Source organism: Sebastes fasciatus, chromosome 8 (assembly GCF_043250625.1).
Source record: "Sebastes fasciatus isolate fSebFas1 chromosome 8, fSebFas1.pri, whole genome shotgun sequence".
NCBI lineage: Eukaryota > Metazoa > Chordata > Actinopteri > Perciformes > Sebastidae > Sebastes > Sebastes fasciatus.
In genome coordinates, this window is record NC_133802.1 from 17,761,708 (window position 1) to 17,781,859 (window position 20,152).

The 20,152-nt window shown below is 39.8% G+C and overlaps 2 protein-coding genes across 3 annotated transcripts; one reads left to right on the forward strand and one right to left on the reverse strand.

The window, feature by feature from the left end:
- The first annotated feature begins 898 nt into the window (after positions 1-898).
- On the forward strand, positions 899-10,640 carry eif2d (eukaryotic translation initiation factor 2D). 2 transcript variants are annotated; one of them, XM_074643993.1, is made up of 15 exons: positions 899-1,149; positions 3,306-3,496; positions 3,621-3,704; positions 3,799-3,889; positions 3,974-4,081; positions 4,485-4,768; positions 5,049-5,166; positions 5,243-5,288; positions 5,385-5,491; positions 5,613-5,768; positions 7,163-7,252; positions 8,710-8,805; positions 9,441-9,561; positions 10,189-10,363; positions 10,464-10,640. In XM_074643993.1, exons 1-15 carry the CDS (start codon positions 1,094-1,096, stop codon positions 10,532-10,534), a joined length of 1,794 nt encoding a protein of 597 aa, XP_074500094.1. In that variant the 5' UTR covers positions 899-1,093; the 3' UTR covers positions 10,535-10,640. The 2 variants fall into 2 exon arrangements, with proteins under 2 accessions (XP_074500094.1, XP_074500096.1); XM_074643995.1 differs by having other exon boundaries at positions 947-1,149; positions 4,485-4,720.
- Positions 10,641-16,602: 5,962 nt separating this feature from the next.
- On the reverse strand, positions 16,603-17,692 carry LOC141771973 (putative G-protein coupled receptor 139). Its single transcript, XM_074642524.1, has 2 exons — positions 17,599-17,692; positions 16,603-17,498 (listed from the first exon to the last, which is right to left on the reverse strand). The coding sequence occupies exons 1-2, from the start codon at positions 17,690-17,692 to the stop codon at positions 16,603-16,605; spliced, it is 990 nt and encodes a 329-aa protein (XP_074498625.1).
- Between the last annotated feature and the right edge of the window lie 2,460 nt (positions 17,693-20,152).

Below are 20,152 nucleotides of genomic sequence, written 5' to 3' on the forward strand. Positions count from 1 at the left end.
GACAACCCTGGGCTGCACCAACATGGTGTGAACAAAATGGTCGAGTGGAGTGACAGTAATGCTCTTAAGATTAACACAAAGAAAACGGAAGAAATTGTATTTGGTTCACCATCTGACTCTCATAAAGTTCCTATTGTTATTCATAACAAAAAAATCCAGCAGGTATTTTCATATAAATATTTGGGCATAATGATAGATCATCTGTTATCTTGGAAAGACCACATTGAATTTGTCTGTAAAAAGACAAAACAAAGAATTTACTTTCGTTTGGGGCGAGTAAACAAATTCTTCTTTTGTTTTTTTTTACTTTTTTGACTATGAGTGTTCTACAGTATTGTTATTCTACATGGTACAAGAGTTTGTCCACTACTTTAAAGTCAAAACTGCTCCACCAAATGAAAATCTGCTCCAAGATTGTAGGTCAACCCCTTGAGAAATTCTATGAATCAGCCTATCATGATAACATATTAAGGCTGGCTAAAACATCATTGTCTCTGACCCCAACTATGTTTTGAACAGTGAATATGAATTGTTACCATCAAATCGGAGATACAGGGTTCCACCATTTATTAAGGTTAGACTGAAGCACTCTGTTATGTACACCAGTGTATCCTAAAACTAAATATGGAGCCTAATCCCAGACCACATGTGCGTTGAAGGGCCCTGAATATTCTGTGATTGTAATGTTTAAATGTATGTATCCTTGTTTCTTGTCTTTCTCATTTTTGTGATGTTGCAAATGGATGATGCAAAACAAATTTCAGACATGTCTGACAATAAAGTATTATAGTATTATCGTATCATAATAATAACCACTTGCGCTCTCTGCGCTCATCTGTGCGTCGTCCGGTCTGCGGAACTAACGTCGCCGCGGTACAGTTTCCTGTCGGACATAAATATGTGTCGTACCACCATACTCCAGCGAGGAGCTGATTCCTGTAAAGCCATTATCATTAGAGAACATATGAGCCTGTTTCTCCGGTGCAGAGGCGTTGTGTTAGACTCTGTGTGCTGATATAATGAACACAGATACATCACCTCAGAGGAGAACTTGTTGAACTAGTCTCAGAGGCTGTTTATTCCCTGAGAGAAGATGTTTGTCAGACCGTTTCGTGTGAAGTCTAACACCGCAATCAAAGGCTCAGACAGGTGAGTCAGAGCTGCTGTCAGCTCAACACACATCTCTGCCTGTCGACATTTAGTCCTACCTACTGTATCTGGCATTTCATTTAGTAGTGGTGTGTTGAAAACTACTCATGGAGCAGCTTTCACGTCTATCAATAAACTGTTCATCTGTCAAATGTCTCAAAAGTCACTTAAAGGGTCATTTAATGCTGATTTGTAATTGCTTTTCCTCCTCATGTTGTCCATGTATCTGTTTTTATGTCGTTGTTTTTTCACACTCACAATGTTTGAAGAAGTCTTTATAGATATCTAAATCAATATCCTCCTCACAAACATACACACTAATACTTATCTTTTTATATATATTTACTGTATTGTTATTGTTGTTATTATATATATATCTTGTCCTAATTGTTTTGTTATCACTATTATGTAGTCATATTATTTCTTTATATTAATCTTGTCTCTAGGTGGAGGCTTCAGATTAGCCCAGTGGTTTTTTTTCCTCTTCCTGCACTTTATATTATTCATTTATTTGTTTGTTATGTTGTATAGTCTTAAATTGTGCAAAATAAATAAATAAATAAACTCAAAAAGCTCAACTTTTAAAGGGCTTCCCAGTTTATTTAGACCCCACCTGACGTTGCTGGAACAAGTCAGAATTAAAGGGACTATTTGTAACTTTCAGAAATGCTTCTTAACAGCGACACCTGTGGCCGTGAAGTCAACGAAAGTCAGCGTCGGGCTCGCGCTTGCTCGCTCTCAATATACCCGAACGAGCATCACTCAAAACAGTGAGGCGACACAAGTCAGCTAAAACCACAATATCACTCTATATTTCAGCTGCTTGGCAGTAATGTTAGCTGACCAGACGAAGGTCTCTCCATGAACATGATTTAGATCTGATCCTAGTGTTGGCTTTTCCTGCCTAAGTGCAGGCTGATGCAGCGGGGCTCTCCAGCGTGTCTCCCTGCTCTCTCCGCCCGCAGCCAGAGAGAGCAGAGGAGACACCGGCACCCGGTCGGTAACGAGAAGACAACGTAACTCTCTGTAGAGCTCCGTCACTTCACAAGACACGGAAAACCTCTGTTGGTCTGGAGGAGCTGCAGCATTTATTTCTGCACAAACGTCCCCTGTGCATTCACTAGATATTCTCAGAGCTAAACTAACTCTTCTGCAGTGTGTAGTGAACGCGCGTTCACGTCTAGAGGTGGAGCGAGCTGAGCTGTCTGAGTGAAGGCAAGCAGGCAGAGGAGGAGGGTACAGCGGCTACACGCGAACGCGCATATGCGAGCGCGCATGCGTGACGACCCGCTACATTTATGCGCGTACAAAGTTACAAATAGTCCCTTTAAAGGGCTGCCCAGATATTTAGACCCCACCTGACGTTGCTGGAACAAGTCAGAATTAAGAGTTAAGCTTCATGTTTGTCCATAAAACTATACAGATTTACATCAGTTGTTAGCTGTAGTTACTCATAGCACCTGAATTGAGCTGACAAAATCTGCTCTGTATCAGCAGACAATATATCAATATTTAGCTAGGAAATTGTTTATTGTTTTATTATTATCTTGGGATTTTTGTTCATGCTGTTATTTAAGACACTGCAAAGCCATATCAGTTATAGTTCTTCCAGAATCATCTCTAAAATACTCCGTTACAGTACTGGTTACAGACTCTCTTATTCTTATTCAGTGTAATGTTAAGAATAGCAACTTCTGGTTATTGGTTTGCTCAGCCCTGTCGATTAGGATCACCCTGACTGGGTGTGGAAATTAAAATTTCAGTGCACCGAGAGTGAATATTTAACATTCAACAGTCTCAGACAAAATACACATTACATTGTCAGAGGAAAATTGTATTTCTTTGACAAGCAAGCCCTGTCTTAGAAAGCCACAATTGGGGGGGAGGGAAATGAAATTTAAGAAAATACACATACAGTACAGTAGATGCAATCAATCATTTCAACCTGTTAACCTGCTGGTTAAGTAAGCTATTAAGTTTGAGGAAAGTGTGGGTTGAAAACAGCAGAAGGCTGTGTTCACTTAAAGAGAAAACAGGTTTTTTTATGAAGATTATTCAAAATATTGCATCCATCAAATATGTAAATGCATCTCTCTAGAAGAAGTCTTTGCTAGTGTGATATTACCCAGTAACTGAGACTTTTGTTTTTCCTGTAGGAGAAAGCTGAAAGCTGACATATGTGCAGCCTTTCCTTCCCTGTCTGCTGGCGAGCTGTCTGAGCTGCTCCCCAACAAAGAGGAGTTAAATGTAGTGAAGATTTATGCACATAAGGGAGATTCCGTAACACTTTATGTTCTTCACAAAAATCCACTGTTCTTTGAACTAGAGAAACGACTTTATCCTACAGGTAATAAACTGGCTATCAAGTTACGTTGAGATGTTTGAGTGGATAAATACTGTAAGCTCTTTTAAAGTGACTTAAGTACTATACTTGACTGTGCATTAATTAACTGTCATATTATATTCTTCAGTATATGTGCTTTGGCGCTACCCTGCTCTCCTGCCAACATTCAGGACATGGCCTCCTGTGCTTCAGAAGTTGATTGGAGGGGCAGGTACGCTTCTTTTTCTAAGATCAACACCTGCAAAAAATTTTAATACTGTACATTTAGATTGATATGAAGTAACAAATACTGTATCTCCCCAAAGATCTCATGCTGCCAGGTGTGGTAGTGCCTTCAAGTGGTCTCCCAGATGTGAAGTGGGGCGACTGCTGTTCTGTTACGTTAGTGAACAATAGGTATGTTATCATAAAAGATTTGGAAAGACGTCTAATGTTCCCTCACAGATTTATGTGTGACACTGTTCTCCTGGATGATTGCAGAGCTCCTGTTGCAGTTGGCACTGCTGCAGTGTCCAGAGGAGAGATGCACAGTTCGGGCATGAAAGGGAGAGGAGTGTGTGTTCTCCACGCGTACATGGATAATCTGTGGTGAGTAACTCCCATCTTCCTGCAGATTTCAATAATGCATTTGTGTGCTGATTTTTGGTTTAAAGGGATAGTTTGACATTTTCTTGCCGAGTGTTAGATGAGAAGATTAATAGCGCTTCTAAGAGAGGAATCAATCTTCTCATCTCACTCTCAGCAAGGAAGCTAATAATCGTATTTCCTAATTTGTTGAACTATTAATATGATACACTAATATTGAGATCACAGTACTGATCATCCATCCATTTTTCTTGTTTTTACTATGCTCAATAACCCTCTAAAAAGAAATTGTTCATTTGCTGGTGCTCTGCAAGTTCTAATATTTGTAGCCCAAATTGTGATGCCATTTACAGGATTCGCCATGAAGCCCTAAACTTTGCATGTGTTTCTTTTACCCTTCTTTTAGGGCTTTTGGTGACAAGTCAAGTCCTCCTTCTATACCAGATGCAGAGGGTGAAGGACAAGAGGCTAATGGAGAGGAATATGAGGTAGATGAGGTAGAAGAAGAAGAGGAGGAGGAGGTTGAGAAGTGTGTAGGGGAGGAGGAGCAGAGTCCCGGTGAAACGGTCACAGATCAAGCCTGTTCTGGTGTTGAGGAGTTGAGTCTGGCTGAGCAGGAGGAAGAGAATGTGGAAAAGTCAGGTAATGAAGAAGAGGAGGGGAACCAGGATGACCAGAAAATGCCACAAGGTACCAGATTTAGTCACACCTCCCCCCGCCATATTTGTTATTATTTGTCATTTAAAGGAATTATTTCAATCTATTAAAGTACTGACCACTACAGTTGTATCAAATCCACTTTTAATAAGCTCCATAGGTACCATTATCCCAAATTCAAATCAAACTGAGACATTCACTAACTAAATGATTGCAGAGTTAATTTAGTGAGACGAGATTTTCTGATGTGGCAAAATGAGAGTGTGTTCAGAGAGAAGTAGGATGTGACCCAGGTCATACCCTGATTTCACAGAGATGATGGACGCCCTCCTGGTGCAGTGTTTTCTTCATGCTCTCAAGAGCAAGGCGAAGAAGTCGGAGCTCCCCCTGCTGACAAGTACATTTCTTCGCAACCACATGTTCTCCTGCTGGTAAAGTACAGTTCATCTTTTAAGACGCTCTGATGAGGAATTAAATTTCGTGCTAAAACATCTTGTACTATTCCAGCCCAAGCGGAAAGCAACTTGATATCAAGAAATCCAGCTATAAAAAGGTATAGTTGATGTGCAGGATGTGCACATTTTACACACATAAATAGACTGATTTATAACTCCATCTGTAAACATTTATTCAATGTTTTTTCCCACAGCTGTCTAAGTTTCTACAGGCCATGCAGAAGCAGCATAACCTTGTGCGAGTGAAAGAGCTGACCAAGGGTGTTGAGAGCATTGTGGAGGTGGACTGGAAACATCGAAAGTGAGCCAAGTCGTGTCTCAACTTAAAGAAATTCTTGGGTGAGAGTCAAACTCGCAGCCCGCCCACATTCAGACTGACTAACCCTTTTGCCTTTCCTCTTTGTTACGTTAACACTTTAAAGACTGCGTGACTTCAAAGTTCCCGAGGAGACAGATGTTGAAGCGGCTCCGGTGCAGGATGGAGGGGAAGGAGAACCTCCGTACCATCCTCCTGAGATCACAACTATGTACTCTGTGTCAACTCGCCTGGAGCCTCTCTTTCTGGATGCACAGAAGAGGTGTGTTTATTTTCCTAACCCTGACTCTTAACGTATCCACATATTTGCATGGCCCAGACAGCAGGGGTATGTAGCAGGGAGAGTTGAAGCTGGTGTATCCGCAAGCATCCAGCCGTTTCATGGTTATTCGAGTGCAACATCGAATCCCTACCAACTGCAGGAGGGTTGATCTATAGCTGACCTCCATACGAGGGGATAAGACAATTTTCCCATGACACACAATTCTTGAGGAGGTCCCATATTGTGAAAAGTGAGATTTTCATGTCTTTTTTTTATCATAAAGCAGGTTTTAAGTGCTATTTAAATACTGTGAAAGTCATAAAAAATGTGTACCAATTAATTTACTGTTGCAGCGTATGGTTGCGTCCAAAACTCCATACTAACATGCTATTTAGTACGCTAAAACAGTATGTGAGATATTTTTAGTGAGTCCGAAACCTTAGTATGAAACCAATAGTACGCAAATTGCATTCTATTCCCGGTGAAATATTACAGTATGCAACGCTGGACACTACGGCGGCATAAATATCCCATAATGCAATGCGGTAGTGACGACAACGTTCATAGCAGACGTTGACGGACAGCTCTGTAACGTCAATAACGCTTCCGTTTAAGTGTAATTATAAGATTTCACTTTGCTGGGTGTAATATATATTTTTAATTGATTCAGACTTTGATTCTCACAAACTGTCGTTTTGATCAGGGCTTAGGGAAGGGTCAATTGAGCCATTATTCATTTTCTTTACACCTATGCTACCTTTTCCTTCTATGACTATATGGCTGTGTTGTACATAACTGTATTACTGGGGAGCTAATTTCCTATTATGTGCTTCTTAAATTACCAATTTACATTTTTAGAACTTAACTGAAAAAAAATTGACTTTACAGCCAAGTAGGAGACATCTTGTGTCCAATAGTTAAAACTTTTGAAATTAAACATATTTGCAAATTCATATTTTCTGGACTTTTTCAATGAGCTAGAAGGAGCAGATGTACTTTTAAGAATTAAAGTTGTATTCCAAGCAGAGTGTTTTTACGTCTCCAAAATGTCTGGACGGGATCGCTTTTATTGGCTTTGTTCATGTTTCAGCGGTTTTTACTGGATTCATTGTCTCTTTTAGTTTCGTGCATTTTACTGGTCCATGTAAGGACGGTCATTAAATGCAATAAATGCTTTTGAATGTGGCATTAGTCCAGGCTATATACTTGTCCCTATAGAAATAAACCTTAAATACATTAAAATAAAGTAATAAAAATGGTCAGCTAACTCTATGTCTCTGTTTTTGAATTGCATTACAAAAGTCTTTAAACTCTGTAAGCTGGAGATAAATTGGTGCATTTCTCACATATGCACATTTATTCTGGTACTTATGTGTGCTTTAATGCCCCTACAGGAAAGGAACAATACTGGAGCCTGCTGAAGCGAGACATATTGTCACAGAGTATGTGAAGAAGAATGAACTGGTGGATGAAAATAATCAGAAGTAAGTTGATACTTAAAAACCAAGAGAGTTTGGTAAAAATTATGATTTTGTTCCATTTGATGTTTGCCTGTGAAGACATCTCAAGAATACATTAATGGATTTCCACCTCACAATCAAACTGTGTGGTAGTCAGCTGACCTGAGAGGAGGCAGAACTAGGGTTGGGAAATTTCTGGAGATTTTCCAAGGGAAGTTAAGTTTGGGAATTTGGGAATCTTTGCATAATTTCAACTTAAAAAGCGTTTAATAGTGAACTTATTTGGGGGGAAATACACATAAAAAAGCTATCCTAGGTCTTATGGCATGTTTTGTTTAAAAGCATGCCCATTTAATTGAATTGTAACCATTAACTACATTCATCAGCGGACTCTTCCATCACATGTACAGATAGTTTGCCAACATCACATTAAATAGGAATTCAGTAAAATGACAACGCTCTGCATGCACAGTGCATTCTCCCACCACATGTGTAGCTACTGCACTGTCTACATGCTTTAATGTAAGATTTGATTATATTACTGGAGTGAATATGTTTTATATATATATTCTTTTTACATTTCAGTTAACCAGCAGAAAGCAGCCTAAAGCAAAGAACACACTTTATAACTTGTTAACTCCCTTTGCTACTTTTTGTATAGACTGATACAAAGATAAACCCTCTCAATCATTTCTTATGATCCACTAGAAGTGTGTGGTGGTGTCTGTTTCTACAGAGACCTGTGCCCTCTGTCTGTATTTTCTTCTTATTTTGCTGTGTTGGGGACTCCTCTGAGCGTCTTTGGGCCCCACGTGGGGGTGTTACCCTCAACCAATAGCAGCGTGCAGGATGTGCAGCCTGTGCATTCTTTGCAGCCCGTTCTAATTCCCAGGTCATGAAATATCGTCACTGTGTCTCACCCCTCGGCGTCCTTTAACAACCTTGTGATACAAAGCAGAGGCATTTGAAGACCTGGGATAGACCCGGTTGTTACATCGTTGAGAGGTTTTATGAGCTGAAGTGTTTCCTGTGGTCTCTGTCTTTCTCCGCTGCTGTGTGCAAAGTGCTGCTGTCAGTGTGGCAGTTTAACCGAGCAGAGCGACACACACACACACACAGAGTAGACAGGAAGCTCCATAATCAAACAACACTGAAGGCACATAACTGGGTGCAGTGGTAAAAGGGCAGCCCTAATGGCCACCCATACAGAGCTGACCCCAGACCACGTGATGTTGTTATAATTGACTGAAATGCTTAAAATGTGACTCTGAAACAGAGGAGACATGCCATGTTTCCCTTTTAAGTCCTGAAAATCGTGCCTCTTCTGATGCAAAACAAATTGATAATGAGTGAAGGGAGAAATTAAATAAAATCTGCCATGCTGCTGGCACAGCTTAACAAGGCAGCATGTTTCCTGTTAAGTGCCATCCGTCCACTGCACAATGTGCTTTTTTTTCAAAGTTTGCTCCCCTCTTTAACAGTTACGTGACCATAGACCCTACTCTGTGTGACTGCCTGCTGGAGAAATCGGAGTACCAGGAGGTCGAGTCTCTCAAGTGGGATGACCTCTTCAGCAGGTAAAGACTGATTTTTGTTTTCTTATTCTTTATATAGTATATGCATTCTGTGGATTTTTATAGATTAACAATTGATTAAGGAAAAATATATGAATTGATCCATTATACCAACATGTGAATACACTGTAGGGGGAGACGGTCAGCATCATCATTGCAGGATGATGATCAAGGTGTTGCAGAGGCTCTGTAGCTCCACTGTGCTGGCATGCAAAACATGTTTAAATACACCTTGGAGGCTACAGAGATAGCACATGGAGCCAACAAGAACTGTGATTGGTCAGCTTGGACAGTTTTTCTTTACAGTAAAACAAGACAAATCCCGTTTTGTGATCTAGCAAAATCTTTTCCAGTGCAGTCATTATTATTTTGGGTAAATGAAGAAGATCTCCTTTTGAAGCATTAATATTTTGTGATCCAGGTTTAAAAAAAAAAAAGAAAAGACATTTGAAGTGCAAACCTTCACATAGTTGCTCTCTATGTCAAATGAACGAAGTATAATACAGCTTAAGTTTGCCTGATGGTTTGGTGATCATATGCTTTACATTACTACCTTATTCAATAGTATCCCTGTCGGTCTCCATCTCTCATCATCTAACTTTTGGTGTAGGTTAAACAATGCCAACTCATTTTTGCAGGACGTTGGCAAAAATGCAGGTGTGCTATCAAATTGTGTTCCCCGGACATGCACCCATAAGAAAGAAGGGCCACATTGAACCCATAGACATCTCGGTGGCTTCTCGAGGCTCCAATAAGAAGGTGACAACTTTTACTACAATATCTTAAACTGCTTTCTACCAATACTGATATATATGAGAGTTTAACAAGAGTCTACAGCCATACTAGCAGCTTTGTTGACACTGTATTATAGTATCACAGCGAAGCAGCCGACATGTGCTGCTGACGTGCCCACTCTGTCCCAGGCGTTACAATCTGAAAATGATAAATTAGGTGATATATGTACTGAGCGCATCTTGTTACTTATTGGTAGAGATTCACCAATTGCGATTTTCTTGCCGATTCCAATTTTTGTCAATTCAGATTTTTTTTATGAACTTTAGTTAATAAAACGCACAAACATTTGTGTGACTTTTCTTTTAATGAAAAATTAAATTGTATGTTCATATATATCAGAAGAATCAGAGGTGTGCCTGCCCCACACCTACTGATTGCACACAGCGCCAGAGGAGAGACCCCGTGCTGTTGGCAGAAGAGCCAGTCACTGCGACTACTTTTGGCCGCATGCATGGGAATGAATTACAATATAATGTATTACGTGTCTGATTAAGTTAGTTGTTCCAAATGTTTTTTTAGGTTGTTCCACCACGGCTTATTCAATTTAGCTTCATTGTCCCAGCTCTAATTGTCTCCGTATGCTACCTGTAGGTGACTCTAATAAAGAACCTGGAACTGTACGGTTTGGATCCTGCCGTCGTGGCAACTGCTTTGCAGCGCAGAGTCCAGGCCAGCTCCGTCTTACAGCCCATCCCCGGGTCCAAGGACAAAGTCCTGGTCCAGATCCAAGGAAATCAGATTCATCAAGTTGGCAATTTGCTGCTAGGTTTGAAGCTTAATGACACTTCAAGTATCTTACAATTTCTCTCAATTGCTTTATTTGTACTAATAAATTCAATTTGTCTAACATCTTATTTCAATTTTAGATCATTATCAAATCCCTCGCAAGTACATCCAAGGAATAGACAAAGCTCCAAAGGGTGGAAAAAAGAAGTAACATTTCAACCTGCTATACCAGCCATTTACTGTCAACAACCAACAACAACCAACTGTCGGCCACTCGTGTAATAAAAGGGATTTACTGTCCTCTTCTGAAGGCTGAATGACGGCGCTCTGTTGTCTTTTGTTGTTCTGATTTGGCTCCCAGAGATATTAGATTAAGATCACTGATAGGATTGTTTAAACCAAACCAGCATTGTTTCCCAGAAAGCTGATTAGTTCCTGATGGTGAGGAGAAAGTTTCCACTACTTTTAAAAGGTTTAGATTTTCAAATCCATCAAACATTCAGTGAAACTGATAGATGTGTTTACCCAGTTTAATGCTGCATCCAAAAAAACATTTCTAAAATTATTTGACTTAATTTCTCCAAAGTTATGGGATTTTTTGTTAAAAGGGAAATAACACATTTTTAACAACCCAAATGTATTTAATCACTTTAATCATTTTATCACATGGTGCTCTCTTAAAAACGTGTCGCCTGTTGATGTGACTGTATTTAGTGTTCAGCTTTTGACATTTTGTTGAATGTTGTAGTTTGTGGATGAAGTGGTTTCTATATATAATTATGGACATTTTGTGACATTTAGACAGCCGACAGTGGAGAGATGACGGGGAATGATGTTTAAAATATCCAGAGCTGGTGCCAAACCGGGGGCGTTGCGTTTCGTGGTGTCTGCCTTAAGTCCAGAGCCAGTTGGTCACCTCCATACAGCCACTCTTAACCTTCATTTCCACATTTGCACCTGGAAGCTCCACTGAAACGGTTGAGGATTGGTAGTAAGGTCAGGACCCCTGACTTAGTTTTTGTTGGCTCGAAACACTGCAGTAAACAAGAAAACATGGATACAATAAAGAGTAACAAGCCAGTATATTGTGCGGTGTTCCTTAGAATTCAAGGCGACCGTATTTCACGTCACCACACCAAAGGGCTTTTTTATATTTCTCCTGTGGTAAGTTCCTTGAAGCTCCTCACACATTTTGCCGTTGTTTTTGTCAAGGTTTTATTCCTTCTTCTTTTTCTGGTGATGGACTCAAACCGAGGCTGTGTCCAATTATACAGCCTGAGTTATGTTGAGGTCACATGTCTGTGGTGACCAATCTGGTGTTCCATCTGCACATTTGTTTCCCTTTATCACGTTTGTGGTGTTTTTGATGATGATGCTCTGGTAAAAAATGGAATTTGTGCCAATTGTTTCCCTGAAGACAATCAAGATTTATCTTTATTCTTAAGGGCATAATTCCACTGAGGATGGGGGGTCATGTCCCCCTCACTTTTTGAAATCCTATTTTTGTCCCCCTCACTTTTAGCCAATAGTTTCTCTTTGATTTTCTTACTAAAGTATTTTTACTGTTCAGCCACTGCAGTCCGGATGAGAGAAGATCTGATACACTCATCTGAGTCTCCTTCAGTTATTACAAAGCACTCATACCAATGACTGTTTTGAGGTGGGGAGCTTGTAGAAACCAACAGGAGTACCGACAGGGGAGCAAAGCAGTGTACTGCTGTGGAGCCGGCAGCAAAACGCATTTTAGCCACCTAAAAAAAAGTCAATATCAGTTTAAGTATACGCTATATTAAGAATATTTTCACCACTTTACATTGTCGTCCGATAGCTGTTTCTGACGGGGAACTGAAAGTGAAACTTTATATATATTCTCTCTTCAAAGCAGCCAGACTCCAGTGACAAAAACAGTGTAGGTAAGTTTCACTTTCAGTTCAGTTCCTTGTCAGAAAATATTCTGAATATAGCATATACTTAATACTTAATATGTTGATTTTTTATTTATTTTTTATTAGGTGAGCCTTTCTTTTAGGTAGCTAAAATATGTTTTGCTGCCGGCCCCGTCCACCACATGGTAATGTTTTGCTCCAGTGTCGGTAACTCCTGTCTGTTTCTCCAAGCCGACCGTCATCTACTGTAGCTAATACACTGACCATGGATAAGTATCTCATACAACCCCACTTCAAAACACCCAAACTATCCCTTTAACAAGCAGGAGCAAGTGGTGTGGAGAGTGTGCAGACTTTTTTTCCCCTGGGTTTCACCTCATTGATAGTGGCTGCTGGGGTGTATGCAGCCTGAAAGGAATACCTGAAGATACGTCTCAGGACTGAATAAAAGTAGCCTACTACCAACTTCATTTGTCCTGCACATTAAAAATCCCTCTATTTGTATTCTCTATACACTAAATACTCTACTATACTTATTTTAATTTACAGTTGATGTTCTCCTAAAAGATGCTAGAGTTGAATATCAGTCAGACTGTAGAGTACAGTGTAGTAAAGATGGAACTACAACATCATCAGGAAGTATCAGGTATTTTCACAGAAGGCTTTCAGCTGGCATGAGTGTTAATACTAACTCTTCTTCTTAAATCCTGGCATATTTATAAAGCTAAAACTTCAAATTTAGACTTTCGCTCCATGAGACTTTCTGCCAGTCTCTCCATGGCTTTCAGTAATTACTCTGCACTGTGTTGTTGGCTTTCTGCAAGACTGTTTTCATAGTTGCATCCTACAAGGCAAATTCTTAGGTATTAGGTTTCGTTTCTGTGTTAAAGCAAGAACTTTGGTGCCAGAGTAACGCTGCCTTCCAGACAATGCAGAGGTTGTAATTTTCCCAATTGTAATTTCCAACTTACAACCTCCAAGCGTTTCAGGTTCACGACGCCAACGTGTAAACAAAAACCATGACTGACAAACTGATGTCTTTTTGGGTAGTGTACACCCAAAGGAACTCTCAGCAGTGCAGCCTACACATTTTTCTGGCATTTCTAACATTTTACTGAATAACCTTTGTTCAGAGATGATAACACTGAGATTGTTTACCGTAACCAGCTACCTAATAACAAAGCAACATATTTTGACATCAATTTACACGCAGAACAGGTTTTACTATATTATAGTATGTATTATTTTAATTAAATACAGGCAAATATACTTAACGTTGCCTTTTAGTGGATGGTTTACCATTAGCAATGTGCGCTTCCGTTGTTATGTGACGTCAGACAACTGCTTCTTCGAGAAGTACAGGTAGATGGATTAGCCCCAAGTTCACAAGTAGGAACTCCAAGTTTGAGTGGCGTTTCATTGTAAACTTTCTAGTGGGAGGTCGGACATCTTCGAGTTCCTTACCTCATTACCTTCTGTCCCTTCAGGAAGTGACTGTTCATAAATCTTCCACTGCATTTCCGTCATTAAAATTACCTTGTTTACATAATTTATTTTATGTCTGTCAAACTGGGGAAGCTCATTTGCAAACCTCCTCTTGAGGCTGCCGTTGTGTGGTGTCGATTAATGGTGTTTGCAATAGACCTTTGTCACAGAGGACATAGTTTGCATGTTGTCCCAGTGTTAGCGTGGGTTTTCTCTGGGTTCTCTGGCTTCCCACCACAGTCCAAAGACATGCAGGTTAGATTGGTATCAAAGAAGAATAGGAAAAAGATATGCGAAATATCATCCATATATGTTCCTAAATCAAATAGTAACAAATGCTTAAATATTAGAATATTATTCCTTTACATACGTTATGTTTGTATCCACCTAAAAAAAAAAAAAAGCTAAAAATATTGAAGCATAGTACAGATTTGTCATGATACATTTGTAGTAGAATATTTAGGATTTATGACTTTATTAGGATCCCCATTAGCTGATGCAGAACATCAGATACTCATTCTGGGGTCAACAGAAAATATAAAAACATGAAAACAGATAAGACAAAACAACCAAATGTTATTACAACCAGAAAAGTGTAACTAACAATATATTCCTGTAAACATATTACTATACATATTCATATCCACTTACAGACGTAGGCAAAGTTGTTGGTAACGTTCCGTTAAAGAGAGAAAAACCCACAATGGTCACTGAAATAACTTGAAACTGACAAAAGTAATAATAAATAAAAATTCACTGAAAATTAACTAATGAAAATCAGATATTGTTTTTGAATTATGGTTCAGCAGAATCATTTAAAAAAACAAACTAATGAAACTGGCCTAGACAAAAATGATGGTAACATTAACTTAATATTTTGTTGCACAACCTTTTGAGGCAATCACTGCAATCAAGTGATTTCTGTAACTCTCAATGAGACTTCTGCACCTGTTGACAGGTATGTTGGCCCACTCCTCGTGAGCAAACTGCTCCAGCTGTCTCAGGTTTGAAGGGTGCCTTCTCCAGACTGCATGTTTCAGCTCCTTCCACAGATGTTCAATAGGATTTAGATCAGGGCTCATAGAAGGCCACTTCAGAATAGTCCAATGTTTTGTTCTTAGCCATTCTTGGGTGTTTTTAGCTGTGTTTTGGGTCATTATCCTGTTTGAGGACCCATGACCTGCAACTGAGACCAAGCTTTCTGACACTGGGCAGCACATTTCGCTCCAGAATGCCTTGATAGTCTTGAGATTTCATTGTACCCTGCACAGATTCAAGACACCCTGTGCCAGATGCAACAAAGCAGCCCCATAACATAACCTAGCCTCCTCCATGTTTCACATTAGGTACAGTGTTCTTTTCTTTGGATGCTTCATTTTTGCGTCTGTGAACATAGAGCTGATGTGACTTGCCAAAAAGCTCCAGTTTTGTCTCATCTGTCCAAAGGACATTCTCCCAGAAGCTTTGTGGCTTGTCAATATGCATTTTGGAAAATTCCAGTCTCGCTTTTTTATGATTTGGCGTCCTCCTGGGTCGTCTTCCATTAAGTCCACTTTGGCTCAAACAGTGACGGATGGTGCGATCTGACACTGATGTACCCTGACCTTGGAGTTCACCTCTAATCTCTTTGGAAGTTGTTCTGGGCTCTTTGGTTACCATTCGTATTATCCGTCTCTTCAATATGTCATCAATTTTCCCCTTGCGGCCACGTCCAGGGAGGTTGGCTACAGTCCCATGGACCTTAAACTTCTGAATAATATGTGCAGCTGTAGTCACAGGAACATCAAGCTGCTTGGAGATGGTCTTATAGCCTTTACCTTTAACATGAAGGTCTATAATGTTCTTTCTGATCTCCTGAGACAACTCTCTCCTTAGCTTTCTGTGGTCCATGTTCAGTGTGGTACACACCATGATGCCAAACAGCACAGTGACTACTTTTCACCCTTTAAATAGGCAGACTGACTGATTACAAGTTTGAAGATACCTGTGATGCTAATTACAGGACACACCTTAGTTTAATATGTCCCTATGGTCACATTATTTTACATCTTTTCTAGGGGTACCATCATTTTTGTCCTGGCCAGTTTCATTAGTTTGTTTTTTAAAATGATTCTGTTGAACCACAATTCAAAAACAATATCTGATTTTCATTAGTTAATTTTCAGTAAATTTTTATTTATTATTACTTTTGTCAGTTTCAAGTTATTTCAGTGACCATTGTGGGTTTTTCTCTCTTTAACGGAACGTTACCAACAACTTTGCCTACGTCTGTATATATTAATAAACACTAAATTCAACACTGAATATACATACAGTGAAATCTTACAACATATCCACTTTGTACAAAAAGATGTATAAAAAGGTGTTACAGGCTGTTGGGTGTTGTTTCACTTGGTTTTTAAAGCTTTATTGTGTGCTTTAGAAATCTGAGCTGGAAGTGAGCTCCATGCAGCCATAGCTCAATACAACACTGTGCTGTGTTGCTTTGGTTTTGTTATTGTGATATTACTGTGTTGCCAAGAGAGACAATGGCTGTCAAGTCAGTCAAACCTTCTGGTTTGTTTGCTCTGGGTCTGGAAACCATTTGCAGGAAATTAATTCTGAAATTTAAACCGCCATGTCAAACACTGGAGATGTGTGTCACGGTTGTTGACATGGAGGAAAGGCCATCGCCTTTCTTTAATAGATGGACAGAATGAGCAAAACACAGTAATAAAGAAAATTAAATAGTGTTTTATGGAGTTCAATTAAAGGCCTCGTTGTCTTCTGAGAGCCATGAGAGTCATTAACCGGTTATGACTGTCATGAAATCATTTCCTCTGTTCCTTGACACCGGGAAAGTGCATCTGTACAAACTTCCTCAAGGACAACATGGCTGTAATTGTGTTTATTAGGGGGTTTTTTCTGGCTAGAGCTTTTTTTTGCAGTAGAAAGACACCTGTCTGGCGCAGGCAAAGAACTCCTGGCGAAACTTAGTCTGGGTGCAAACATACAGGTACATGTTAGCTGCCGCGTTGCTCAGGCTCAGCATGGTGCCAGTGTCTGCTGCTATATTTATCCGGAGGTTGTAATCATTACGATCCAGGCTGTACAAGTGAGTCGTGCGGAGGATGATCTGAGTTATAGCACGGGTGACGGACAACAGCACGAAAGTCATGGACACAGTCACCAGAAGCACCACAGATTTCCTCTTCCACGAGCGCAGCAGGGGCGTGACCTTGTTGACCCTGGAAGTCAAATCGACTGCGACGTGAACCCGATTGCTGAGAGAGATCAGGCGCAGAGTCAACCCGTTAAGTGTGAGGATGATGAGGAAGGGGAATATGTAGGCTTGCAGCGTTTGAAGCCCAACCAGGGTGTGAATGAACTGAGTCGGGGCCTCTGGTTTGTAAATACATCTGGTCTGGTTGTTCTCGTGGACTGAGGCATTAGACCAGTAGTAAGGAATGGCAAAAAGATGACTGAAGAGGAAAACGGACGTTGTAGTCCATGCTGCACATCTCCGAGTGCAGATTTTAGCCTTCATTTTCCACGTGTGGATTGCGACAAAACGTTCCACTGTAAACACAACCACCTGCCACGTTGAGGCGTTGTACGCTCCGTAGCTAAAAATGTCCCTCAAGCTGCACCAGGGCTCGTAACTCCAAAACGGCTCCTGCTGGTGGTACTTAACAGAAAGCTCAAGAACCACAATGAAAACCAGAACGAGGGTGTCAGCCACAGAAATGGCCATCAGGTAGAAGGTGCTGGATCTGGAGAGCATGCAGTTCCTCCTCCAGATGATCAGAAAGGTGATGATATTGGCTGAGGAAAAGATTTGTGTCAACAAAGGCATCTCCCTAAGAACAAATACTGTCACCACTTAAATTAACAGCATCATTAAACAGTAGTTTGATGTACTTACAGGGGATCCCCACAGCTGCTAGAGCAGGGTAGAAAACCTCTTGTAGGGTCACCATCCAGTGTTTCTTTTGAAGGCTCATCCTCTCGCGCCACATGTGGCACCGTGATAGAAGCGACATCATTGAAGCCTCATAGCTCAGTATGCACAGATATTACTTTGCACAAGATGGTCACTCCCACTGCATCTCAACATACAAACCATGTGTGTCAATAGCCTGGTGTTATGTTTAGTGTTGATGATTAACCCTCAGAGACCTACAGAGAGATTTCTGTTTCAATGTCACAAGAGATGACGGAAATTCATGCAGACCCCTTTTTTTGATAGTGATATATTATAGCTAAAAAAAAAATTTAATTTGGCCACAGATATGCATCAAACAGGCATGCTGCAACAATGAACCCCTGGCTGGAATCAACATAGGGTATTGTTTGTGGTTTGTGTGTTTATCCCAAACCAAAATGTCTCTAACCTCTCTTATTCAATTTGGCTAAAGCTCTATAGGCCTATAGGCCAACAGTCAGCCAAGGAACTGTACATTTGATTAAGTCTGAGTATAATGTCTTGGCCAATTGATGTAACCTAATTACAAGGCTGCCTCATTTTGAGTCAAATGTCCCATTATCAAAACGTTGATATTTGGATGTCTGAGACTGATTTAAATCGGCTCCGCAATGCAGTTAACATTTGGGAAATAGCCACCAGTCAGTGGAGTTTTTTATTTTTTGTACCTCCTATCAGTGCACATCATGTTCTCTGAAGCCATCTGTTGGTCTGGTGCTGAAAAAACCTTTCCAAACCTCTTACTCTCTTGACCTGAGCAGTTACGAGTATATGCACTTGACATAAATCAGTTAGGAGCTGTTACGCTTCAGTGCAATATGCACTGACACGCAATCCATATTCTTTTTATGGAGATGAAGGCTCACTATCACACCGCTCTCGCTCTCCAGATGCCCCATCTGCTGCAATATAGACGAAACTCTTTGGCTGTTCTCCATGAGATAAATAAGGGATAATGTACAGCGAGCCGGTCATTGTTGTGAAAGAAAGCTCGAAAGAGCGATGCCTTTCGCGTCGGGGTTTCTCATCGCCCTGAAGGGGTTTCTTACACAACAATGACCTGCTAGCTGCACATTATCCCGCTTATCAAACGGCTACTTACTTAAGAAATCAATCATTTGATACAAAATGGTTCGCCAGTGTCCAACATCAGAGCTGCGCCCATAGCAACGGTCTGCTATACATAGCAACGGTCTGCTATAAAGAAATAACAGATTGCAAAACGCTGTGATTGACCAATCAGAATTGAGTATTCAACACAGCCGCGTAATAAAAAAGAAATATGTGTCTTGCAGCTAATAAATTATATGTGCAGGAAATTAAATGCTACGTCTCTAATAAAAGCAAGATTGATGTCTTTATTTGTTTTCAACATCACGATGACGATGATAATACAGTACTAAATTATATTTTGAGATGTCTGAACTGATCTGTTTTGATGTCAGGTGAATATATCTACTTGATCGAATGGACGTCAGTATTATTAGTGGTGGGGTTAATTGCCTTTTTCCTCAAAATACAATTCAGTCGCCTTTAACAATAGTTCAACATTCATAACTCTCCTTCAATTTCAAGATATTGTCAGGAAAATGTCTTCACAGTTTCCAAGATTCCCTTCTCAAATGCATCTCGACATCATTCTGTAAATATATAATATATATATAAGGGAGCTGCGTCTGCACTGACAGCGGATGAGGGAGAGAGTCTTGCAAAACAGTCATAGATAAGATTGGGAGGTTGACTTAAACCACATGTTTAAAGGTACACTGTGTAATGTGTTAGGCTATGAATAATATATGAACAAACTCCTCTGTAGAAATCTCCAGAATATACATAGATGGGAATGAAACTGGAGAGTTTGGTGTATAAGTGCTGCTGAAGTGGAGATTTCTGGCTGAGAAACAACTCGTTTACTTACATTAAGACAATTATTTTTTTGTATTACAGGTTTTCTGCGCATTATTATTAACATTATCTAATGCTCACATTTGGTACATTTCGGAGAAATCTACTGATGCAAACAGACAAAGTATTAAAATAAAGACCTAAATGTGTATTTTTAGATGTTTTCTTTCCACTAGTCTGAAAAAAGACTTGTTATGGAAGCTAAATATCCCAAAATCTCAAAATTGACCAGTGCATGAAATCTTTTCTTTTTTTTTTGCCTGGGCTGCATTCTGTGAGCCAAACCTGCTCTCCTGATTTTAGTAGTATCTCACAACATATCCACAATGTTTTTTCGGGGGAAATACAATTCATTCTTGTTACTTTTTATTGTTTTAATGTAAAGTATTTATTTCGATGCTGTAGAGGGTAAATAAACTCTTTAGATAAAAGACTTTCAGCTCAATTTGCTCAGTTTTTTTTAGGATTAATGTATAGTACTGCAGAGGAAAGTAGCAGAGTACAGTATTGTAACTATTCTAGCTTTGGTAATATTTTTATCATCAACAAATTTCTCTGAGGGATTCAGAGTATTATTATAAGTATTAAT

Bases quoted from the DNA above. Each gene is read 5' to 3' on its own strand.
- eif2d (XM_074643993.1), top strand. From the start codon at position 1,094: ATGTTTGTCAGACCGTTTCGTGTGAAGTCTAACACCGCAATCAAAGGC. The intron at 4,769-5,048 runs GTACCAGATTTA...CTGATTTCACAG, and splicing joins TGACCAGAAAATGCCACAAG to AGATGATGGACGCCCTCCTG. The intron at 10,364-10,463 runs GTTTGAAGCTTA...TTTCAATTTTAG, and splicing joins AGTTGGCAATTTGCTGCTAG to ATCATTATCAAATCCCTCGC.
- LOC141771973 (XM_074642524.1), bottom strand. From the start codon at position 17,692: ATGTGGCGCGAGAGGATGAGCCTTCAAAAGAAACACTGGATGGTGACC. The intron at 17,499-17,598 runs GTAAGTACATCA...TCTTTTCCTCAG, and splicing joins AGCAGCTGTGGGGATCCCCT to CCAATATCATCACCTTTCTG.